Source organism: Pyxicephalus adspersus, chromosome Z, assembly GCF_032062135.1.
Source record: "Pyxicephalus adspersus chromosome Z, UCB_Pads_2.0, whole genome shotgun sequence".
NCBI lineage: Eukaryota > Metazoa > Chordata > Amphibia > Anura > Pyxicephalidae > Pyxicephalus > Pyxicephalus adspersus.
Window position 1 is genome coordinate 35,704,293 of NC_092871.1, and position 26,720 is coordinate 35,731,012.

The 26,720-nt window shown below is 40.3% G+C and overlaps 2 protein-coding genes across 2 annotated transcripts in view; one reads left to right on the forward strand and one right to left on the reverse strand.

Moving 5' to 3' along the window:
* Positions 1-1,597: 1,597 nt before the first annotated feature.
* IRS4 (insulin receptor substrate 4) lies at positions 1,598-13,782 on the forward strand. Its single transcript, XM_072431662.1, has 2 exons — positions 1,598-4,999; positions 10,307-13,782. Exons 1-2 carry the CDS (start codon positions 1,837-1,839, stop codon positions 10,309-10,311), a joined length of 3,168 nt encoding a protein of 1,055 aa, XP_072287763.1. The 5' UTR covers positions 1,598-1,836; the 3' UTR covers positions 10,312-13,782.
* Positions 13,783-19,573: 5,791 nt separating this feature from the next.
* Positions 19,574-26,720, reverse strand: part of COL4A5 (collagen type IV alpha 5 chain) — a 101,374-nt gene continuing 94,227 nt past the window's right edge. Inside the window, exons 47-51 of the mRNA XM_072431661.1 lie at positions 25,204-25,416; positions 24,287-24,464; positions 23,299-23,413; positions 21,959-22,131; positions 19,574-20,969 (exon numbers count right to left, since the gene is read on the reverse strand). Of these exons, the coding sequence (XP_072287762.1) occupies positions 20,888-20,969; positions 21,959-22,131; positions 23,299-23,413; positions 24,287-24,464; positions 25,204-25,416 (761 nt within the window). The 3' untranslated portion in view covers positions 19,574-20,887. The remainder of the gene's footprint in view (positions 20,970-21,958; positions 22,132-23,298; positions 23,414-24,286; positions 24,465-25,203; positions 25,417-26,720) is intronic.

Below are 26,720 nucleotides of genomic sequence, written 5' to 3' on the forward strand. Positions count from 1 at the left end.
AGGAGGAGAGGACCCTGCCCTGAAAAGTGTTGTGTTGTGTTTTTTTATATAAATGAATTTTCTGCTTTTATCCTGAAGTGCGCCTCTACAATTTTTGCTTAAAGCGTACCTAAACAAACCTTTTATGTAGGAAAAAAATTCTTTTTTTTTAGTGGAACTCCCTTTAAAAAAAAAAAATAAGTGCAGCACCGCCCCCTAATTCTCGATTGCCTAGGCGATCAGGAATAAATGGGGGCGCAGAGCCTCCCGGGATACCTACGTCACACATGCCAGGAGGCTCTTGGGTGCTTCTTTTGCGCATGCCGGAGCATCTCCTTAAAAGGGAAAAAAATTGCTGATCCTTTGGATGCGCAGTGATATGTTTTTTTCTATCTACATCACCCGATCTTGCGCCTGTGTCGGGAGATGTAGGAAGAACCCGGAAGAAGAGAAGATGGCGGTGCCCCGACTCAAAGACGGATACCGGGACGACTGGGGACACGAAAGAAACCTCCGGACCGATGGACTGCTCTGCGGGATGGAAGGTAAGTGTATTTTTCTGTTTTGGGTGAAGTTTGATTTTACTTCCTCTTTAAGTAAACTTTAGATTTTATAAAACTGGGGGACAACATAATAACATCTAGAGTTACACTTTATTATTCCATGCCTGCACTGCCTCCATCTGCATGTGACATTGTAGTTTTGGGCGGATCGATCCTTTCATTATTTGATGTTTCTGTTCGGTCACTGTAACGATGTTAGATATAAAAATCAACAAAGACGACAAATGAGCAGGAAAGATTCGCCAGCAGCGAACCTTGCGTCTGTTGTTGGTGATGGCATACAGAGGTGACACTGCAGAGTTGTGAGTGGCGATGACCACCTGACAGGGAAATGCCGCACACGTCGGTCAGGAGGATCTCCCGCATGCACCCACACACTACACACGTCTGATTCTAGGCGTATTACATCGCACAGCCATGACTGGGCATCAGCTGTCGTGAAAGGGCACGGCGCGTGTGTGACTACCCCATAAAGTGCCTGCCGCTGGTGATTTAGTAATGCCGCAGAGCGGGTGACCGCCTGCCGCAGCGTGCACCCAGCCTGATACTGCGCAGTGAAGCTGAGGACGCCGCGCCGCATACATTTGGCATATTTTATTTGACGTTTCTTTTCCAGACTGACACCAACTCCCTCCCGCAACTAACGATACCCAGACTGTTGTTTACTTCTCTTCACAACCAGGCGAGAGTCCCCGCCCACCACGGGAGACATCTAGATTAGCCAATCACTGTGTGCCAAAACGAAACAGCACTCAGATTCAGCCAATCATCGCTTTTAAACACGCCTATTACTACGGATCACGCCTTTTTAGCAGAGTACGGGTTCCTCCCCCGCAGCCACCAATCAGCTGCCTGTTTATATTCTAAAGCGTGAGTAAAACTGGGCGGGACACCTAGTGGGAGCGCGGTTAGCCCGCCCATTCTGCGGGATGTTTTCTCGGGTGTGTGTCGTGATTGGTCGAGCGCCCCGTCATTGACTGGAAAGGCTTGTAGGCGGCCCGTGTCTAGGTGACGCGGGCGGGCGTGGTCACGTGTTGTTTTCGCCGTGCCGCGCTCTCTAACCCCCCCCCCGCTCCTCGTCTGTCTGTGGTGAATGTGTGCGGCTCGCAGAGGAGCCGCTGCGCTGGTGACACCGGGGGGGGGGACGGAGATTCCCGGCGGCTGGATAGAAGCAATGCGTGTTCATTGAGCTCCGCCGCTCAGTTTAATTCATTGGCCGGACGCCGGCGGCTGTGTGCAGAGCCCGGGAAGCGCAGCAGAGAGGCCAGCCCTTGGGGCTCCCGTATCTCCCTCCATGGCGGGCGTCCTCAATGCTGAAGAGGACAGAGCCGGCAGGACAGCCGTGAAGCCCCCGTCTCCCCCTCAGCATTGCGGGGAGGAGAGCAGCCACCGGCGGCTGCCCCAGGTGCAGGAGGAGTGTGTGCCCGGCGAGGAGGACGTGAGGAAACGCGGCTACCTGAGGAAGCAGAAGCACGGCCACAAGCGCTACTTCGTGCTGCGGACTCACAGCCACCTGGGTCCCGCCCGCCTCGAGTACTACGACAACGAGAAGAAATTCCGGAGCGGGCTGCAGCGGCCCGGCCCCCCGAAGAGGGTCATCTTCCTGTCCCAGTGCTTCACCGTCAGCCGCCGGGCCGATGCTAAGAACAAGCACCTGCTGGCTCTGTACACCAAGGACGAATACTTCGCCATGGTAGCGGACAGCGAGCAGGAGCAGGACGCCTGGTACCGGGCCCTCAGCGAGCTCATCAGTGAGAACAAGAAGTCGTGCCTGGCGGACACCGAGGATGACGAGATGCTGGAGGAGAGCGGCTTCCGGGCCGGTACCGTCTTCAAGGAGGTCTGGCAGGTGAACGTCAAGCCTCGGGGTCTGGGCCAGACCAAGAACCTGACCGGGGTGTACCGGCTGTGCCTGTCCAATAAGGCCGTGCACCTGGTCAAGCTGAACTCCGAGGTGGCCTGCGTTCACCTGCTGCTGATGAACATCCGAAGGTGCGGACACTCCGAGAACTACTTCTTCATCGAGGTGGGCCGCTCCTCCTCCACCGGGGCCGGGGAGCTGTGGATGCAGGTGGATGATTGTGTGGTGGCTCAGAACATGCATGAGACTTTCCTGGAGACCATGAAAGCCTTGAAGGCGTACTCAGAATTCAGGCCAAGGAGCAAGAGCCAGTCCTCTGGCACCAACCCCATCTCTTTTATCACCACCAGAAGGTACCTGGGCAACTTACCCCCCAGCCAGACCGGCCTGCAGAGAAGGTCAAGGACTGAAAGTATTGCTGGGACCCCACCTACATCCAAGAGCTCCTCATACCGCTTCCGGACCTCCAGCGAGGGCGAAGGTACCATGACCCGGCCCTTCAGGTCAGTGACTGGCAGCTTGATCCATTTAAATACTGCTCGGATAAACCTGAATAAACAGGAAGGTACGGGGAGATATGTAAGGGCGCCCTTTAATTCTGGTTACCACTCCAGATCTGCTTCCCTGCCGGTCTCCCATTTTCCCTCAGCTACCAGCCCAATAAATGTGTGCGGCCCCGACACCCTAGCCAGACCCTCCAGTTCTTCTGTGTGCGGTTCTCCAAGTGACGGGGGCTTTATTTCGTCCGATGAATATGGTTCAAGTCCTGGCGACCTCAGGTACTTTCGTGTAAGGAGTAACACCCCAGATTCACTCGGTAACACGCCACCCATACAAGAAGAAAATACTCTGAGTGATTACATGTCGATGAGCATGAAAGTTCACCCGGGGGGTCATGATGATTATATGGAGGCTGACAAAAGTTTTAGAAAAAGAACGTACTCCCTGACTAAGCCCACCAACGTCACCTTACAACAAAGGTCCAACACTGCTGTCTCTTTAGATGAGGACTCCGAGGAGAAGCACTTTGCCTACTCTGAATCACCAAAGTTAAAAGACAGCAATCACCTGGAGGATTACTGTAATGGCCTCATCGATTCTGTTTGTAACCAAAATGGGAGTAAAGCCAAGGATGATGGCTACATGCCAATGATGCCTTCAGTTTCATGTGATAGTGACTATTTGCCAATGGCTCCTAAAAGTGTTTCTGCACCAAAACAAATCATTTCAAGGTGCCCTTCTCAGGTGGATTCCAAGGGGTATATGATGATGTTTCCTGTTTCTAATTCATATGGCAAAAATACATCAACAGGAAATGCCCCTAAAAGTAGTCAAAAGAAAGTCGCCAATGGTGAGTACATGGACATGTCTTACGGAAGCGCTTCAAAACAGACTATTGACTCTAATCTAAATAACTCCCGGGGGTTAAGTTCCTATTTTTCACTGCCCAGAAGCTTTAAAAGTTCATCAAAACATTGCAGTGATCACAGTGAGTATGTTCCTATGTCTTCTCCAGGAACAATACTACACATGGGTGAGGAACATGTAAGTGACATTTGTAAGAATGGAGTTGTGAATGGTATGTCAAAGACTGATTTGAAATCTTCCAGTGACACATTAGATCATCAAATTAGGGCTACAAGGCCCACAAAACTTACCCTTGCTATGAGAGGTAGCAATACAATACCAAGAATGTTTGATCATTCTAATTCAGCTGAGCCAACTAGTCCTGGTGAATATATAAATATTGATTTCAGTGATAAAGCAAGTAGTACTCCATATTCTCTGTCTGCAGAAGGATCGCCAACTTCTTTGGGCTCAAGTTGTGATCATAGACAGTCCCCTTTGTCAGATTACATGAGTGTAGACATTGATGTGCAGTCTCCAAAAGCCACAGCTGAATTTTCAAACTCTTTAACAGACATTTCATCCTATGCATGCCCGGCTATTTCCAGAGTTCAGCCCAGTGCAGAATATGCCAAGCTCCCATGTGGTACAGCTTGTGTCACGACTACAAATAATAGAAATGATGATTACACCACAATGACATTTAATATGGCAGTGACTCCCCCAAGGCCTTTTCCCGATGAAGCTGCAAATGGTACAAAGTTGGATAGCCCATCATCTTTTGTAAATCGACTGTGTATTGGAGATGTGCCTTCTTTTAAAAGTGGCTTCCCCCCTGTCCATAACCCTAATACTGACACTGTAGCTGGTCCTAAAGTTATCCGTGCTGATCCACAGGGAAGACGGAGACACAGCTCTGAAACTTTCTCCTCTGCCAGCACAGTGACTACAACTTCCTCTTGCTTTACTGAAAGTGGCAAGAGGCATAGCTCTGCCTCTTTTGACAATGTTTGGCTGAAACCAGATGAAAACAGTTGTGATCAAGAGAAAAAAATGTCTAGAAACTGTTCTACATGTTTTCAGCACGGACTAAACTACATAGCTCTGAGTATGCATGACGGTGTCTGTGAGCCTGCGTCACCAGTATGCAGCCAGCATCAGAATGGAAGCCGAAATATGGAAACTGGAGCTTATGTGAGCATCGATTTCACCAGGTCTGACTGCCTGAAGTGTTCTGCCTTCAGAAAAGGTTCGTAAGTGCTAATTATGTCCCTAAAACATCTGAAAATAACTTGTTCCTGTTTATCTTTTGAAATTAAAAACATTTTTTCTTTGGCACAACAAAAACCTCTTTAGCATGCTGTACCTGATGCAGTTCTGTCCCCTTTTTACCAAAGAATTGTAAATGAGTGGCTTAGCTGTGGTTTTTTTCTCCTCAACTTCTGTTGGTGAGGTGGCATGCCTATCCTTTCTGGCTTCTTGTTCAGCTAACCAAATAGTACAGCTGGTGCGTGGGCATATTGTTTAAATAGGACCTTTATAACTTGCTGTAAAGTAACCAGTTGTTGGGCAAATTACAAGGTTGAAATTGCATGCGTTGCATCTGGATCAAAGTTTTCTTGTTGTGTAACTTGCTTCTGTTTTTTTGTTTAAGCTTTTTATGAAAGCCAACTGTTAGGGTGTGTGTCTCTGTACTTTTTGGATAGCATTGCTGTGATTTTATTCTTACATGACCAAATTGTTCTTGATGAGCATCAAATTTGCCTCTTTTACTAAAAACTACACTTGGACTGGGGATGCTTTACACTGCAAGCATGTAAATGTCTGTTTAGGACTTTGAAAGTCTTGTTGGTTCCACAATATGGGGGTAATACTGGCAATGTCACTCACATCTGTGAATAGAGCAGAAGCTTCAGGGTTAGCCCAAAGGCTGGCTGGGTTGGGATGTGGGGGGGGGGCCCTGTGCCTCTGTATACTCGTGTGTGGAAGGTATAGGCTCTATGGTCATCTAACCATGCACCACCAAAAGCCCTGCATTGTCAGAACACAGAGGCACGGCAATCCAACCCAGAGTTTTCAAAGTAAAAGGAGAGCACTAGATTTTGAAGGTATGGGGGATGAGAGGATAAGTTAAGTCTTTTTATATCTTACAAAGAATGTATCTCTTTTTATGCAAGCCAGTCCTCCACTAGAAAAGTAGTTATTTCTGGTTTTCGGCTTTAATTCCGGTGTTCTCCCCAGCCCCTTTTAGCCGGGCGTACCACCCGGCACTTTTCAGCAAACACCTGGATGTTTTTGGATGGTTACTGATGAGTTGGGTCACAATACAGGGTCTACCACCCGCCTACAATTTCTTCCCACCCGGTTAAAATAAAATTCTGGGTTTAGGACTGAATTCTAACCATAAAAGATGTCAGAACACATAGTATATTTAAATTTAGCTGTGTATCGCAGACCAGTCAGTGCCTGTGGTGTCCCTGTTTACTGCTGCAAGTGCCTTCAATACCCCACGTTAGTATCAGAAGTGGACTATGGAGTAATGGAGGCTGGCCGGGTCTCAAGGATTTAGGCTCATTTCTAACTTGCAGTAAATTGCAGCAGTTTACTGGAGGCTCAACATTGTTCCCATTCAGTCCTATGAGAACAGTTGGAAACCACATTGTGAAGGTTTTTTTGCACAGTTGGGTTCACATGGCAGTGGTTTATGTAGCTTCTGGTCGCCCCCTTGAGTAGCCAGCTGCTTCCTTTAACTGAACTGGAACATGTTCACCGCATTTGTTGTAGTTGAAATTGTTGCTAGAGTACTGCAGATGGCCCATAATCCCTTGTGGTGCAGCACACCACATCACAAAGCGTTCATTAACCTCCCTGGTGGTCCCTGAATATGACAGCATTTTTGCTGTCCAAGCGGTACTTTCTGTTTAAATTTACCACCAGACACGCCCCTAGCACACCGCCCCATTGATGACGCTGGGGACACAGGTGCCGGGCAGATATTGCTGGGGGACACTGCAGGCTTGTCAGGACCAGGTCAGCCCTTTATAATGAAGTATTTCCGGGTGTGCCTCAGGGTTACCGCTTTTGGTACTAAAGTAAACCCCAAGCCACACTCGGGAATATTGCCAGGGAGGGTAAACACTGCAGTTGGCTTGTCTTGGAGTGGTTAACCACATGGTTTTAAACTGCATGTCTGAAAGAGGCCTAAACTTTTAAGATCATGTGAATGGCTGGATGTATATGCATTCACCTTTGTAAGAAATTGCAAAAGGAAGTAGGCAGAACGGTGGGGGGAGTGTGACCTAAAGAATCTGCTGCTGAGGGCTTGCCGACTACCACAGGTCATCTTCAGTGGAGTCCATGTCTTATCATGGTAGGTTTTGGGAGTTCAAGGAGGAGCTACACAGTTTAGTCATGTTCTAGTGTTTTATATTTGTATATAGAGCACAGTTGTCAGACTTGCAGCATATATGTACTAATTAGTTCGGTCGTTCTTGATTAGATTATGATGTGCTTTGCGCAGTTGCCAGGCGAACCCAGCAGTCCCAACTTCCCTTGTGTGAACCAAGATGATGCAGCGCATAAGACTTCATCTGTTTCCAATACGAGAAGTCAGGATGGCCGGGTTCCTCTGGCATTAACCGCTGACCTGCGCATGTGTGTCTCTTCTACTCCATATCTTCTGGGAACAGACAAGGTAACGGTCCCTTACTGTATGCTTGCTATCATACTGTGGCCATCAGAGAGCTGCAATACAAATCTGTAAATATTTGCTGCCCCCAGGAGAGCACTGTTGTGAACTAAGCATTATAAAATAAATCTACATTAGCAGTTTAGCTGCTAGAAACTTTTTGCATAACATAGTTAACTGTGGAACAAATGGTTCAGTTTTTTTCAGGTGGTAGGAGGCAGCAGTGTTTCTTCTTTAGATGCTACATTCATTGATTAAGGCCGGTTTGTTATGGTTTGTCTCTGCTATGAAAGCGTTAAGCATTTGCAAGTTTTTTTTTACATGGCATGACATGGTTCAGGTACAGACCTCACAAGCAAAGGTAATTCCCTCCCAAGCAAGAATTAGTGTAGCACGGCATGTAGTTCATCTGTTTTACATCACTTGCTTTGTTAATATAGGATGGTAATTGTTTCACATGTGGTCTTAATAGTTGACAATCATAAGGCTCATATTCTTTGCTACCAAGGTCCAGAAATAATGGGTTTACCTGGTGGAGCTCTGTAGGCTGTGGTTTTTAACAAAATATTAAATGGGCACAGCATTATTCTATCAGTCATGTTTGTAAAACACACGTTAGGACTATCCTACCATCACCATATTAACAGCATGTTCAGAATTTTTGATGTTTGAAAATCAGGACCTGCTAGCCAAAGGGCTAAATCGTTGGTTTGACCTTCTAGATACATGTGTATTTATAATAGGGTCATGTGAAACTTTTTTTTTTTTTGTGTCTGTGTATTCTTTCAGAAGTATACAAATCTTTGTGGTAAACATTTCTGCTCTTGCTTGTATAAGGGCTGTTCAGACCTGAGATAAAAAACCGTGGACGTTACCTCCTCTGCACACCTACTATGCACAGCTAGGTGTCAATTGTTTACAGGCTACAATGTCTGTTTTTGCAGGGAATTACTGCTGCTTGTATAGGCTTAGTTTAAAAAATGCCTGTGCAGGCAGTTGCACATTCCTGTATAGGCCTTTTTAGGTGTTGTTTTTTTTTTTTTAAACATTTCTTATCCAGGTCTATGGAGGTGACATACTACCCCTGGACACTGCATTGAGCATCCAGAACACAGCATGGAAGGGCTGCCATGTCCTGCCGCCTGTCAAATGAAGGATAATCAACAGACCTTTATGGTCCAGTGTTACCTGTTTTTAACAAACCCTTCTGGACCACATTTGTTTCTCCTTTAGGATGAACCTAAACTGACAAAACAATAAACCACCAGGAGTTAGTACTATTAGACAAAAGGGATGTACAAGGTCTCTTTTGTCAAATGACTAACTCCCTGGTTCCTGGTTGCCTTTTGTTCCTGGTCTAAACTACACAGCACATGTGCATGGGTTAGCCTTCAGGGATAATGTAAATGTTACAACATCCACTTGGTGAGGGGTTCGCTGTCTCCACGGAAGTCAGTGCTGGAGCTGCTGGTTAAGATAGCGGCGCCCATCCTTGCAGGGGTGATGGCTACAGCACAAGAAAAGTATGTGCCATGTTTGCTGTGAATACCTGCTGAATATGGCAGAAGCCCAACACCCATAACCGGCTTTAGTTGAGCTTTAGGCTTGTTTATTTGTCAAGTTAATTTTATCATTACCTAGAATAAAGTGATGCAAGGTTTGTGGTGTGTGTAATAGGACTGATTAGGGTTAAAAAAGGTTTATTGGTTTCAAGGTTTTATTGAATGAATACCGCAGTTGTGGTCAGTAATTTATTTATTTATTTTAGAATGTAGACATAAGTCTGACTTACTTGTTGCTAATAAACTAGGTAGGGATGTTAGGGTCAGGATGACAACCCGGAACCCTTTATTAAAAATAAGAATTAAAAAAATGCAGAAGTGGCCTCTCCCCATTTCTATGTCCTATTTCCATTGAGGTAACCATCCCTAGAGTTGTGTCCCAGATATTGTTTCTGTGGCAGTAAATTTGCTGCTTTGAAACTAGTTTGTGATTCCTCATTTGTGGAAAAGCTGCTTCCATCAAAATTGTGAGGGTATTTTGTTTTACTTTCTTTGAGAAGACATGGTGTTCATGGTGAAATGTTTTAATTATTTTTTTTTCATTATCTTTTTATCACTGTGTTGATGGAGTGTGAATGGTGCTGGCAGAGCCTAACAGGCGGATGTGCACATGATCTTTTAATCTACATCTAGTAAACATGTTTTGTTAGTATGAATCTGCTTTTCTAGGACACTTAGCATGTAAAACCTCCTGGACTGTTTACAATTTTATTTCTATTTGTATTTTCTCACACTCCCTTTTTTTGGGAGAAAGTTGACTTAACTGAATGTGCAACATGGGAAGAATATGCAAACTCCTTGCAGAAAGCTACTGAGCCATCTTTGCCACCCATATTTACCTTTATTGAACTAATTTTGTAGTAGAGGATATTAAACTCTGCTGCTATACTGTTTTGGAGCTGTCATCCTTAATTGTAAAGGGGTCAGCTGCAGGCCTGTCACACGTATTCATCTTTTTACTACGTTATGAATCCCACCCCGGAGCCAGCTTGTCTTTTGAATCAGTAAATGCATGTTAATCGGGATAGGAATGATGATCCCACAGCAATATTTATGTAGAATTAAGTTTGTACATGCAACTATTTCCTTTTTAAAGTATGAAATGTGTAATTCTCATGTTTTTACTGTTACAGAAATAAATTGGTGTATATTTTTAATTTTGTATACCTTTTATTTGACAATTGTTTTTTTTTTTTTTTTTATACCCAGTATTATTGTTAAGCATTTCAGGATCTGTAAGAATTTCATTTTGTACAGTTTCATTGTTCAGCATTAATTGACTTTATTTGTATTTTATTTTCCACAGACTGAGTGCATTACCATGGAAACCATAGAGAAGATGGTGTCACCCCAGCCTCTTCGCTGTAAAAACAGAATGAGGTGACTTGGGAAGACAGAATGCAGAGAGATGATGTGTGAAGCCGTGTTGAATTTCAAATGGACGCATACTTGCTTTCCCACACAGATTAAATGTACAGCCATTTAAAGCTTATATTGATGTGTTGGCAAAGGAAGCTTATTTTTTCCATCATACTTATTTTTGTGAGGAAAAAGATGGCATATTTTACAGATTGCATATGGGAGATTGCTGTGTTTTTCGGTAAGCAGCTCTGACTTGTAAAACGGTTCAGAACTGAATCCGTAATGCACGTGTGCCATTTTACTTCTCAGACCTGTCCTTTGAGTATTTTCACTACTTGGAAAAACGCAACACTATGCTTTAAGAAAGTTTCCTAAAGTATAGCCAGTTTCAGTTTATATATGGATTCTAATTTTCCGGTACAAATACTAATAAATATGTAAAATTTTTGAAGTATTTTGAGGTCCCCCCCCCCCTCAAAGGCTATGAATTTTACTTGATCTATAATATGAAAAGATGTTTCATTAAATGAGCAAAGATACAATTTTTATGGTACATGAAGTTTGACCCCCCAGACCCCCTTGTTTGAAACACTTTGTGAATTCTGTGCATTTTCTTTCTTCTGCATCATTTACATTAGTTGTACATTTGTTATGGGATGATTATATTTTATTTAACATTAAGCAAAAGATGCAGTATTTTAATTTTCAAGAATGTAGGGGTGGCTTCCATATCGATTCGATAAATGACAAGAGTGCTAACATTTGAATAAAAATGTTGGCAGCACAGCATATAAAGTTTTTAACAAGACACTAATGGATCCTGTGTTGCTCTCCAATCATGGGTACCCTACCTTTTTAAGGATGAGTATTATATTGCTTGATATTGGTGATTAGTAGACTTCTTTTTAATTAGTAGTCTCACCCCCCATTCCCAAATCTGCATTGCTGTGCTTCTGCTCTTCTATTAAAGTTTGTTTCAGACATTGTTAACAATGTATATGCTGGATCAAAAAGCTATCAAATATATACACTAGTTTTAAAGAGAACCAATCACAGCTGGATTTATGCAAGGATCTAAACTAACTCTAAAGTTTTTGTACATTGCAATGCGGAATTTCCAAATACCTCATTGTTTTCAGTGGTACTTTAAGCCTGCCTATTTGAAGTTATTGAAGTTAGACAGTTATTACCCTGCCTGTTCACTGATATTATTCTTCTTCCTGCTGCCAAATGTGCTAATTTCTTCTATCCAAATAGCCATCCTCTTCATCTTCCCTTTGAAGGAGAAGAGAGGGGAAAAAACAGACTAGACATTTTTTTTAATGTCAATTGGGCAGCTCATTGTATTCATAGGTTCTGCTTTCTTGCAATGACTGATAGTTCTACGCAGCTTCTCATACATCTGTAAGGTCAGCTTACTCTTTGAAAACAAAAAAGCCACATAGAGGATGTATGGTTTTCAAACACAATTCACATTTTTACATATGTACTCAAAACCTGCTGGAAGCAGGTCAAAATGAGGTCAGCTTCAGGTCACATGTACCTGTCAAATGATGAGTGATCTCAGAAGTGTCTCAGACCATGCACACAGGCCCCTGGTTCTGGTTAATCTAGAAATCCCTATATTTCATTGTAACAAAGGTACGGAAATTTAGATACAAATGTGAAAGCTATTTATACAAAGGTACAGTAAAAACTAAAACAATTTGTGCTTTGGGAAATGCTTGACTTTTTTAAATAATGAGAATTATGACTGTTATGCACTCTCAGGAGTTAGGAGAAAAGATTTGAAGATGGGGCAGTTGTCACACTTGATCTTTGACCCCTGGTACTGAAAGCATTAGGCACAGACTAAGACTCTTAAATTTAACATCAAACTCTTTTAATACTCAAGTGAAATACTTATAGGGGATTTGTCTGATCTTCTGCTTGGACACCACACAATGAAAAGCTGAGCGGGCAGTTCTGTTCAAGATCCAAGAACAACCCCTCGCCCGGCCTCTGTTGTTTGCACCCATGACATACTTCTTGCTTTATCTCTCCTCCTTTACAACACAATCACTGCGATCCCAATCTGCTTTCAGTGCTAGACCGCCTTCTTTTTTCCCAGATCGAACAGTGATGTGCAGAGAAATACAAAGTGAATGTTACACACCTTCAGGTATTTACACTATAACTTAAAAAAAAAAACAAAAACAGAATTTTTAAAGATTATACACTGCATCATCGGTTCAGACCTGCTTCAGTGTTGCTTTAATTTAAATAGACTTTTGCATAAGTCCCATTGTGATTGATTTTCTTTAACATGAACCTATGGTTTTCCCAGGCAGAGCAAAGACACACTGTTCACTTCATTCTGCCTCTGGGAGGGAAGAAAGCAATAAGCTATGTGTAAGTGTCATGTCTTGGGGGCTACACAATCTCTTCCAGCAGTTGAATGGAGCTGTAGTCCAGCAAAGGGTAAAGGTAAGATAAAGCTGCTGGTAGGGCATCCATTTAAGTGATTCTTGTCTTCAGGCTCACTAAAGGCCAGTGATGGTTTTCGAACTTTATCATTCTGCATTTGTAATACTGGACTTTGAATTTTATCACAGGAAACAATCAGAAGGGTGAGGTAGGAATTTCAGGCTTAGGTATAGCTAACGTGGCACATATTTGTACCAATTAGAAAGTACAAATATCTGAAGATGCAGTGGGGGTGGGAAAGTAAGTGTTGGTAAAGGTGTTCTTGTGAAGAATTGGCCAACACTGCTGATAGCCGGCTTCTGTAGGAGTTTTTTCAATTTTTATATAATAATAGAGGTTCATCTTATGAAATACCAATGCGTACCTTATCTCCTCATGTTATTTTGTAGGTTGCTGCATTTAAATCCATGTAGGTACATGTGTTTTTTAGAATGCGGTACACAGAGGTTTTCAGACTAAAGGTCTGTTTGATTTCACCAAAACTGTTTTTTTTTTTCTCAATAATACACAATGAGTGCAAATTTAAACTACAGGTATTACTTTAAACGCCACAGTTTTTTTCAGTACAAAAGCTTTTCTATTGGGTTTAAACTATTTTCTCAATGCCGTAGACATTTTTTGTTTTTATTGACAGATGTGATCTTGCAGCTGCCAGTATAAATCTTACAAATGGATAACCTCAGCCTTTTAGTAAGTTAAATGTCAAACAGGTACAGCATCAAATATGCAATCTCTTAGTTTACAAACAAAACTAATTTATTCAGTATTGTGCTGGAACATAGCTTTTGGAATATGTAAAGCATATCACTAGGTATAATATCTTCCAGCTTTCAGTTTATGCTGCTGTATAGTATACAGTTTACCAATGATGGAAGAAGTGTGTCCTGTAAATTTAATTTCCTATTGGAAAGTTATTTTGTCTGTACAAATTAATAAAACATGGTTGGTACTGTTTGTTATATTTGTTGTTTCTCCTTCATACATCTGTTCAGTAATTTATTTCTCTATGTAAATAACTCATTTATAGTTAGAACGTTATCAGATTTGAAAGCTGTATTGTCTATTTTCTACCAGATTTTAGCATAGCTTATTGGGTGTTGATGTACTGTTCTTCCCTTAATGCAATAAATATTGCTGCTCACTTTTTTTTAAATGCTACAAAGCTTCTGTTTCCCTTTCAATTGCTTATTTAGTGAAGTCTCCAACAGCATCCCTCCCAACTATTGCCTTGTGATCCACATGTGCTCCCCAGCGCCTGCTAAGGTTGCTTACATTTGCCTCTCTGTAGATGTTTAGGATTTAATGGCCTTTCGTAAATGAAAACCTGCTTCATTATATGCAATTATTTTTCTATTCTCTGGAATTTTTCTAAGGACTCTTCTTTCCCTGTACATTATTGCACATCAAGTGTAGCACAATGTAGGATCAGTGCCTTTCAGCAATGTAACTGGTGTAAAAACTGTTACTAAAGAAAACTTTTATCTCTGACTCTAATAATCCAACTTTGAGAAAAGAAAAAAAAAAATAAACAAAAAAGTAATCTTGTTTTAAAACTGTTCCTGCCCAGTTCCTTTGTCCCATGCAGATCAATCTATTGCTAATCCTGTTTTTTGAAAAGTCACCCAACCCACCTTCTTTGCAAGCCTTTGACATCAAGGGCCCTTCCCCTCCCACAACTCACATGAGAATTCAGCAGCAAGGAGTGTTCTTTGTAATAGGAATCTACCCATGTGAATGAAGACACCACTGAGGTAATAAACATGACATGCTAAGTCACATCTTACACTTATTTGAGAACCCAAACTAAAGTAAAATTTTTCACTCAGTTTTTGAAATAACAATTGTGGTTGGTTGTGCTGACCATTCAAGCTGAATTTTTGTTTAGTCTGGTATTTTTGTTATAAGGAATCCACCAGTAATGTAATACAGGAACTGCCAGTGCTTACTCTGCAAGGGCTAACATACATCCAGGTTTTACTGCTGTGTGCAACCCAGCTTACAAAAAAGTGTGCAATGGTTTACAGATCACCTATATATCACTGTATACTTTGCTTCCAAGGATGTAGTCCTTAAGGTAGCAGCTTTTTATTATTATTAAACAGGATTTATATAGCGCCAACATATTACGCAGCGCTGAGCAGAAGTAGGAGAAATCCGAATAGGACGAGGAAGACCATTCCAGAGAGTTGGGGCAGCTCTAGAAAAGTCTTGGAGCTGTGCGTGCCTGAACTCCTATTATAGCATTATAGTGGTTTCCATATATGACTGCAGCTAGTCAGGATTATCAGCCAGTGGTGAGCAATGGTGCTGGGAAGCCTTGGGATCTCTTCTCCGGATGTTTGATAGTTTTGCTTGAATTTGTGGATGCTATGATGAACTGTGGAGAATAGTTCAGAAATGTAGAGTCCGTGCAGTGATTTCTAATACAGAATCATATCTGTTTATAATGCAGGGGCCAAAGATCATAGTTGTTCAATGTTCATTTTTGGCCTTGTCCCTCATAAAGAGATTTGATTTTTGTTGTGTACTGTAATACATTTCCCAAATGTTTATCAATTTTACAATAAGAAACATTATTACTGTTCTTTTTGCCAGCACAATTTCTCAGTGGTCTATCTCTCCCCATCTTTACTTCTGGGACACTGGGCTGTTACCAAGTATTCTATTTGTGAGATGTTTCATTTGGATATTTTGTACTCTTTTCCAGCCAGTTGTTGCTGAGATTGCACCATTGAAACAATGCTGCTATCCTGTATAATATATATTTAAATATAAAATAACCATTTTCCATTTCAACATGTGCTATGTTGTCTTTGCATTACTTTTAAATCATTTACAAATCATCATTGTACTCTGTGTTCACATTTCTCTGTGTCCCAAGATTTTTGAGAACTGGATTGTGTCACTGACCTGGAACACAGCTCACCCCATCACATGCTGGTTTTAGGCTATTTACTCACTAGGTTTAAAAGCAAACGTCATGGTGCTTGTGCCAGAGCCGTCTTCAAAAACAAGGAGTCAGTTGTTGCCCCTGTATTTCTTTGCTGACGTTCGCTTTGGGTGTTTTGAGGTTATTTTGGAGTTTACTTCACTCTAAAATAAGTGCTAAATGCATTTATTCTTATCCTATCCCTTTCTGAGATTGATTGCCTAACTCACAGCTGGACAGCCACTGCGCAACAAGATGCACTTTTGACAAATAAATGTCTTTTTATACCTAAAGTAGTTCCAAACGTCACTGGAATGCCAAATTGGGGAATTTGCATTCAAGTGAAAACAGTCCGGGCCCCTGTGGACCAAATCCCCCGCTGTCCATAGTTCTATGAAAACCGCAGGTATATGAGTAGCTTGAAACCCTCTACAGTGTTTCTGTTCAGAAGGATGGAGTTCTCCAGAATATTGAAGTATATCTAAACCCAAAAAGAAAAATGTCTATTTATTGTGGTTTCCTAAATGTGTCGTCTGCATTGGTAGGTTTTATGCAATCACAAATTATACCAATCCTGACCAAAATGAAGTATCCTTGTAATTTTTTATGTTTTGAACACAAACATCAGTGTTTTCAGTTTTCCCAGCTATCTTATGTAAACTACACAACCATTTCCCTCTATGTAGTGGAGGTCAAGAGAAAGATGTATTTCAAGTCAAAGCAGTGTAAGGCGACAGCTCTGCTCCCTATAGATACTAGAGATACCCCAAGACGGGAATTGTGAAAGGAAACTAATGCAGTCACCACATCCAGGGGCTATGGATTCAATATATTACATTTGCAGCCTTAAGTATGCTTTAAAAAAATTTTTTTTTTCATTCTGCTAAAACCCCCCCACCTTACCGTCAGGCTTCTCTCTGGTACTAAGTGTGGTTACACATACTTACTAGGTAAAGCTACGTACACACTTCCAATTATTATCGTCGGAAAACGAACGACGAACGTTCCTGCACGATATATATGAACGATCGTATAGCACCGATCCTGCACATAGAGGTAACGACACGATCGTTCGTAGATATTGTACACACAATAGATACGATCGTTTAAGCGATAGAGGAACTATGTGCACGACAGGAAAGTGAACTGACGTTCGTTCATCACGCATGCTCTGAACATGGACGATCAACGAACGACCGTACACACGAACGATGTTCAACGATCGTCGTCCAATCCGATCCGCCGGTCCGGTCGTTCGTTTCCAACAATTTTCCTCGTTCGTCGGCGTCGTTGGTTACTTTTTTACTCAACGATTTTTTGCCCAATCGATCGTCGTTCGATTGGAACGATAAAAATTGGAAGTGTGTACGCACCTTAAGGCAAATGTTAAAGATTAAAAATCCAAAAGTTTGTTATAACTGATAAGAACACAAACTACCTTTTGACCCTGACAGAAAACTAGAGATCTGATAACTTTCTGTCTGTGTCCACTCTTATCATTTACATTGTTCCAGGTGAAGGTAGAGGGCTAATAAAGGGGGGGAGGTTTTTCATAGGTATATTCCTGGAGGTGAGGACTGTTTTTTTTATATTAGCCTTCAGCTTTAGATTTTTAAAACAGCTGTATCTACTTTTTCTCTGGCTGCTATAGGTACATGAATCTAACAGCAAAAAAAGGTTTTTGTAACATCTCAACATAAACCTGCCAGTGTCACATGACCCAAGGTCACAATCTAGCACTTATTAACCCTGCTAGCTTCATAGCTTTCTTATTTTTAAAGAAGGTAACAAGAGCTTTGTGAACTTTGCTCCATCTTAACCTGCAGTGTTTCCAGACAGAATATGCTCTTATGACAAGTAATGTGTGTGAAAGGGGAAAGGGGGTGTTGGAAAGGAGACATAAATCACATGCCATGCCTGTTTATTCAGGTAATTTATTAATATTGCAGCAATGGTCCACATCAGCCTTGATCTAGTTTTTGTTTCTTTGTCAGTGCAGACATAAAATCTTACTTTAGTGTATATTGCTGGCAATGGACATTGCCAGCTTGCTTGTATGTGTACAGCTCTGTGACTGGTAAATAGGGTTAGTAATATTCAGGTTAGGTATAATCATCTAAACCCCAAGAGACTGGTAATAGCAAGAATAAATAAAGGACCCGGTATATCTACACCAAACCCAGTTTTGGTGCTTAGAAATTCCAAGGACAATCTAGAGCAGCCTTTTTCAACCTTCTTACCCCCAAGGAACCCTTAAAATATTTTCCAGGTGTCAAGGATTCCCTGGTATAATCAACCAATGGGATAAAAATGCTATTTGCATTAGATTTACCAGTGGGAAGAATGCCAGCTTTACAGGTAGTTAGAAAGGTCTGTGGTTTCATCTTACCGGCTCTGCCGGGTGCTGTTGACCCCAGAATGATCTAGGCACAGTCCAAGGATTTTATTAGGAGCCTGATCACTGGGTATTAGCATGCACAGCTTCACCAACAACTTCTAATCTTCAGTGTTACTCAATAAAGATTCCTGAAAAAGGTTGCTATTGCATTCCTTGAGCAATGAGCAAGCAGTTTGTGCCTCTCAGGCCAGTTTTATGTGTGATAACAATAATCTTTTTGGCTATCTGTAATGGTGGCATTCCTCACACTGGCCAGCAATGTAATAGGCATTATTCTTACTGGCTATAGTTATAGTTGGGGTTACCTGAAAACCTGAAAGGTATTTTAAGGGATCCTCCATATTAAAAAGTTTGGCTTCTAAGGTCTGCAAATGACATTTGAAGCTGTAATTATAAGTCATACATGCAGAAGTTCCAAGAACATTATCAATGTATTACTCCTTTAAATGGGAAGCACAAAGCTACTGAGATCGAACAATGGCGCCCTCTTCTGCATGATTTCTACAGCAGGTCATAAAGTGTGACATGAAATAAATCTCTTGTATAAATGATATTTTAAATCTATTTCAAACCATTGTAGAATAAAAGACGTTATATAGGAGAAATATAAAAAACAAACACAATTCAATCAATTTATCAACAGAGCTCTGAAAAAATCCAGCAAAAAACTGCATTTTTACAATAAAGGTTTTATTTATTCTGTGATGTTCTGAATGCACTTCCTTGGCTGCTGACATTTTTGGTCAGATTCCTAACTGTATGTGTGTATATATTTTGGATTTTTGTTTTGTTTTTTACACACCATTGACACCTTTAAATACATTTTAGCTAATAAGTAAAATGAACAAGAATGACATGAAGTCACACAGACCTGTGAACAGGGTGTAAGACCCATTTACATGAACAGAAAATGTCAGTGAATTTTGTTACTATGAATTCAGCTATAATAGAAGCTGCACTATTTAGTTTTTTAGGTCTTGTTAACATTGGCTTTGCTTTGTAAAAGTTGTCAGTGCAGCAAGGTTTTACCGGAGAACTTGCCAAGCTTTCAGTAAGCTTCAGGCAGCTTTGTTGAATCTTTTCAAGCTACTTTTAGCTTTGGTATGAAGATATTAAATACAGATCTAAATGGTGGGGTGAATATCACTTTAAAAGCTGACACAAAGCTTTAACATAACATAAACATAAGCAGTAAAGGCTGCTAATGTGACAGCTTTTCTATAAGGTTCTCTGTCCTGCATGATAAAGTGACTTGCCAGAAATGATGCAAAGTAGTATTCAGCTGTCCAGCGGATAAAGCAGCGGTGTAGTGGCTAGGGGATGGAACTGCAATGCAGAATTGGAGACGCAAGTGTGGTGAAATGCAGAAACTTTTAAAGTTGACCTATTATCACATTTTAAAAAATCTTCTTTAAATCTTTTCCAGATGTTTTTTTAAAATATTTATTTTAGAAATTATATAAGATATTGGTGATTGAGTTTACATTTCCCATGCAGATGTAACCAAGTAGAAGTTGCATAACAGATATCATTTAATTAAAATAACATTTCTGTTCAATTTCTTAGCACCTGACAAGCTTACGAAGGATCATTACTAAACAAAAGCTGATCATCATTTATTCATACTATGTAACAAAATCTTTATTGTGTCACATAACATAAGCAAAAAAAAATAATAATCTTCCATAACATAGCTGATCTATACAAAATAGTGAATACACTGATGCAAATAAATTTTTGAATAGTTCTATATATCCTTGGGAAGTGAAATTCTTTGATTCCTTCTCACAAGAGGACCAGAAGTAAAATACGGATATAGCCAATCTCTCTTTATTGCATTTACGCTGGATTCAGGATACATGACAACACTTTTTTTATAGGTGTATAAAGGCTGATTCTGACAGGTAAACTAACATATTAGGCCTTGTCTTCTGTGTGCCTTCTCTTATTTAAATGCTAGAAAGTATATGGCTAGTTATATCATGTGTTCAGTGTACAAAAAACAAAATGTTAAAAAAAAACCAAAGAAAACGGAATTGCACGGCGACGGTATAAACAAAAAAATCATCAAGGCCACAGACATACAGTACTTATCATACATTGCCAAAGATCCAATTGAACAATGGGGGGAATGCAAGCTATAAAATCAGTAGTATTCTTATGTAAGAGTTACAAAATTATAATTCTTACAAATACTGCTGAAAATACCGTGATAGTGGACATTGTGAAAAAAATAATTTTAGATTTGTATTTTCCTGAATTATTACACTAACAAACTAAAAAAAAAAGTGTTTTACACAATATACACATTTCATTACTTACAAAGAGAAATAAGCTTAGCATTTTGTATATTTTGAAACCCAGGGTATGGAAGGGTTAGTAGCACCATGAAGAAAAAAAAGTTTTCAAAAACTGCAGCCTCAATATTATAAACATACTCAGTGCGTTTTTTTTCCGTGTAGCTGATTAAAAAAAAAAAGTGCCATTTTGGTACTGGGAAAAAAACTTCATGTGATCCTTTGCGAAAACTCAGGTTTCTCTCTCAGCAGAGGTTAATCTTTTTCTCAGTCCGTTCGTCAAAATGCACCAGACAATTCTCAATATGGCACTTTGGTGAGGTACATCTGAATTGATTTAAAACAGTATCTGGTTCTTGCTTTATCTACACAGTAGCACCATTGTCACAGGGGACAATTCCAACCTAAGCTTTCTTCCACAGCTTCTCCAAAGCGTTACGTCCTCTTCATACATACTTGGCATCGGCTGACGCGTGTTCTTAAGTCGCCAGCTTTAAGTGTTTCAGACTGAGGTTTACTGGAATTAGGGAAGAGGAGGTGAAACTTGTTATGTGGCATTAGAGCAATTATAAAAATATTTATTAACTGATCAGTCACATTAATATTATTTCCTATCTGCTTATCCCAAATGAATCTTACAAGGTTTGTGGATAGAATTTGTATTTTGCCAGCCAACCAATGTGACCCTCTTGTGTAGTCATACGTTATGGGTTACAGTCAAAAAATAATGATGGGTTCAAGCAAAAGCAACAATCATGCTTCAGCAAACAACATGGAGGAACAGACCCATTCATTTTTATAGGGAGAAAGCCAAATAGAAAGACCAAGCCCTCCAATGTCCTGGGAAATATCCTCCGGTGATATTATATTTAACTTTATTGAGATCAATGAGAAAAAGAAAAGATTATCGGCATGATCCAAAGTAACCAAATCACACAAATGTCCACTAAATTTAGTGAGACATTTTGACACTTAATCTGAATATGGCAAACCTAAGGTCTTCATATAATGATCAAGAACCTATTTCCTGCTGGGCCAGCTCAATACAGGCTTTGCTGTACAAATGATGGAATCCATCAGACTCAATGGGCCTGATTTATTAATGCTCCCCAAAATATTCTATCTTGGGTGAACCTGGGTGATCCAGCACACCTGGAAATTCTTGAAGAGCTTTAATATTCACACTGCACAGGTTAGAGTAGGCAGCAACCAAAAAAAGTATAGGTTATCCTTAGTTTAGGAGAGCTGTAACTCAACAAGGACAATTCTTTTGGACACTTTTGTAAATGTGAGTCAAATAAAAATAAGAGTAATACAATATATGGCCTAACAAACATTGCATTTTATGAGTCTGTTTTCCCTGTGATATTTTTGGGAACTCTTTTTGCATTGTAATGGTTAGACTTAAAAAGAGCAATCACCATTAATATGAACTATCACAAAAATAATGAAAGCAGCTTTTATTTGGTGAATAAAATCTGTTAAATGTTACTAGAATTCACATACCTAAACATTTCAGCAACGTCCACAGTAGCCAGCCAGAAGCTGTATGAGTTGGCATAGTAATTGCAAGTACCACGGCCGTGACATTCAATGAAAGGAGCAGAACGGAATTCCTCTAAACATGATCCAGGAGATGCTAAAGCTTGTCCTGAGCCTTCTGCACCTGCACTTGTATGCTGTATGGGGGATAAAAGCAATGGGCTCAGTATCTGTAATACAACTGCATGTGCTAAAAAACATTTATTCAATACAACTAACTTCAGATAAATACCTAGACACCTATCGGTGACAGGTTATTGATGTATAGATGCCAGGACCAACTTTACAGCATCAGCCTGACTCCCACTAATGCTCACCTGTGCTTTCTGCCAGGCAAATTTGTTAAAGGTTTCTCAACATGGAGTCTCATGCCTAGAAACATTTATCCACAGATAGAGGATGCATAGAGATTATTCTGTTCCTTCATCTACTGTCAGTCTGCTTTTTACAAAAAAACTAAGTTGGCTGATTTCAAACAAATGTTTGGTGACTAAAATGTTAATAAAACACAGTGTCAAAGCCAAGCATGCTTACAATAATCAGGACTAGCATGCAGTGCAATATGAAACAGTTCAGGTTGTTTATCAATCCTGAAAAACATAAAATATCCCACAGAAATGAAAAAGGTAAAATAGTGAGCTGGGGGTAAGTGGCTGGTAAGGTGTTTGTAAGGCCATATAAATGCATAGTGTTCCACATTCATACAGCATTTGTCACATACCTGGACCCACTCATCTAAGAAGGCCTAGTACTTGGAGGCTTTAAAATCGGGCCCCTAAACCAGTATTTGTGTAGACTAACAATCACATACGAAAGTAAAATATGTTCCACACAAAGGTAAGCTGCAAGGGAGGTGTCTATGTTTTCAAATTCATTAGGCCTACACTTACACAATGTTTTTGGTATGGTCCCTTATTCCAGGTAATGCTACATAGTTACTTTGATGCCCACCCTTCCTAGCAGCTCATCCTTTCTTCTTCACTTTCCCATTATTACAGCTGGTGGGATATGGAGAATATCCAACTCTATCCCTACTTTTGTGTTAAAGCTTGTGGACAAACACAGAGAGTTCTAAATTGAATAGGTTGCAACTAGTGAAACTTGGAACTTACATAGGTCATTCTATTAGGGCTCCCAGTGGCAGAGGAGCTACCAGAAGGTATTTGCTGTAGTGGCCAAACCCTGATCACTTTAAGTATGACATTCGGCAACATACTTACATAACACAATGATCACAAGACATTACACCAAAGGTTACTTCAAAAAAAGTCCAAATTAAAAAGAAAATAAGTTTTACAACATACCATCATGAATGAATAACCAATCCAGAGAGAGGACCACCCTTGAGGACATGGAGGAATCTGAATAGTTTGGCTGTGAATAGCAATTACCATAGCAGGAGCTTCACAAACAGAGCACCTGTAACAGAGAACCTTGGTAAGTGCAACATCAAACAGAACATAATCCACCTCATTTAACAGCATTTTGCATATGGGAAAATATATATGTACTTTTTGTCTTTTTACATTGTGTCTATGCTGTATTTAAAAATAAACCACCACAACGTCACGCCATCATTGCCAAATTACAAACAAATGGCTTCAACAATATGTTACAGAGTACAAAAGTGTACTTGTTTCATATTGAAGGACTTGTTTGCATGCTCTATAACTGGCCTTGGTTGGCCGGGTTTCGGCTCCAGGTTATTTGTCTGGCTGGATATTAGGTTAAAAGACTCATATGCATCAGTAGTTCACCCATATGTTTACAAAGGTAAAATAAAGCAATATGCAGAATTTAAGTCCATAATACAATCCTGGTGCCAAAATAAATCACTGCCAAGATCTTTCCCAGACTGAATGTACTGCTTCTTGGTTACATCTGTGTACATAAATGACTACTTGTTCTTTTTTTTAGTAGCCTCTAACACAGTTACCAGTTATATCACCAGAACTAGTGCAGTGGTATTCTTTTCTTTCACTCTGTCCTACGGGTCTGATGCAGATTCATTTCTTCATGTCATTTAAAGTAGTTACTATTCTAAGTAGTACTATTCTACCATGAAATATGCTTTTGCACATATAATTAGAGAGGCACTGAACTTTAGAAGCGCTAGTCATGAGTATTGCCAGCAATCTACATGCAGCTGCAACACAAATTTGTTCTGTGCCAGACTCGGCTGAGACAATATTATATACTCTGGAAAATACATAGATTTGTACATATGAATTTTATACACAGAAACCAACAGCATCCATTCATTAGTTTGAAAAAAAAATATAAGAGTCTCACCGGCTTATAAATGGCTGAATTTCTCTTCCCCTTAGGGGCTCCATGTTTGCTGGCATCAGCTCTGGTGTAGAGAGCCAATAGGAGTAATCATTTCTTGATGCAAAATTGCACACATTGTTGATATTGCAAAACATAAAAGGCATGGTGCTGAAGCGTCTCAGACAGCTACCGGCAGTACCTAAGGGAATAAAAAGCATGATTAAGACTGCAATATAAATTATATTCCAATAGGTGAATTAGGTCTACAACTCCTGACAGTTCTCTATAGAACAGAAAAAGTATAACATATTTTGTATCATCTTGATCTTAGTCATGATGACAATTGTAATTCTTTTTGTTTTTTTGCTTGAACTTGCATTTTTTTTAATTGTGTTTTCTTTTACATTACTTAAACAAGTCAAAAGTGTTTTTTATCTTCACGTGGCTGCTTTCTGTTGCATTGTTTGTGCCCACTTATAAGCTGTAGTAAATATATTGCTTGTTCTGTGCTCCTTGATCATGCATTTATAAACTTATACTGCATATTAAGCGAGTGGTGTTTATTTTTAATACTCCGGGATATGATAACAAAATGCTTTCTGGAAGCTGGTACCTAGATTTGCCAAAAATATGAAATCCTTGGCATCATATATGTCGGACACATAATTATATCTACCATAGTAAAAAATGCAGAGCAATAGTTAAAATCAACAGAATAATGTTTCCAAATACAAAGTATAGTATATTTTACCCAATTTTCAAGTATTTTTTTACTTCCGCAGTATTTATACAGATGCTCCCTCTTGTGGCTGCTAGATTTGCATTATTGTTATAAAAACATTAAAACATCAATTTGTTCCCTTTTGCACAAATCATTGATCATGCCTGCTAGTATGCGCTGACATGTTTAAATCTTCAGAATCATCCAGCTTCCTTACCCAAATCCTGACCGTGTGCTCTTTCATTTCCTTGCACATAGAGAAGAGAATACCCATCATAGACTCTGGATGTTCCCTGAGGACAAGGTGGCGAATCTGTTGACTGACTGTGACGGGTGATAAGGAATCCATGAGCTACAGATCCCAATCCTGGTGGACCGGGAGGACCTTGCAATCCATCTGGACCTGGAGGACCTTGATTTCCTCTTGATCCTTTTAACATTTAAAAAGTGTAAAAGTGTAAAAAAAACATTTGAAAATTATTAAAAAAATTTTTTCACTGACAGGTGAAATTTTGCATAAACTGTTTTCTGGCACGAAAGCTTACACCAAAAACACCATTGTTAGCATCACAACAAGGTAAATCAGAACACCTTTAATTTATTACTTTCGCCCCAGCAAAGTGCTGCCAGTTCCAACTCAAAACACAATTTTAAGTATGGGGATAACGCACAGTGCTCGAATAGCCAATTACCATACCCAAGCACCGTCATGTGGGAGGCATTCTTACTAACTGCCAAAAAAAGCTAAAAAAGTCAATAGGGCAAGCTAGGGCAAAATGGCATATATAAGGTATGTTGAAACACTTTATGATGCCTTGATCTTCACTGATCTTATTTTCTAGTTTATGCCAACAAAGTAAGCTATCTTTACATCTATAACACAAAATCAAAAATGATTATCTGCAATACTTTGAAATATCCAAACAGCGTAAAATAATACTTGTATGAATCCTTTACTTTTCACTTTCACATATTTTATGATCTGTGAGATGTTTCTTTAGCTTGATTGTCCAAGAAGGTCAAAACCCCTCCTTTCTCAGGTACTTGTTAATAAAATAGAACATTCAAGGAAGAGTGACTTTGACATCAATAAACAAAGCCTTACTGAGCAGCACACTAAATCCACAGTTTGTCAGTGTAGGTTCCAAAATAACAGAACACAAATTGGTATTATTAATATTATTTTCAGACCTTTATCCTTTCACATTATTGAATGTCGGTAGCATTAACAATAATACACATTCCACATGAATTCTAAGAAAATGATTCTAATAGTATAATAATTTATAGTTTTGATTGGTTAGTAGGTATAGGGTGATAGGTGTGACCAGAACGTAGAAGGGGTCAAGGAGCAGGCTTAAGGGGGGGAAGAGGTCAATAATGTCTGAGAGGTGACAGGAAAAAATTCTCACCCACCCTATTTTATTCCTGTGTGCTGTTTGTCATGCCAGCTAAGCGGTTTTGCTGGTCCATGAGAGTGGGGGTTCACTGCATTCTAGGCAGCAGGGGTGGGGACCCATCAGGGTATGGGTTTCTGGAGGAAACTACATACACACGTTCAATGCTTCTCGTCCGATATTCGGCTCAGGGCCGATATTGAATGAGAATCTGGCATGTGAACTCCATCCTCCATCGTCCGAACGGCTGTTCTGACGGATCTACGGACGACGGACAATGAACGATCGTAAAAGAAGTGAAGCGAGAGAGAGAGAAAGAGCGCAGCGGGGTGTCGGT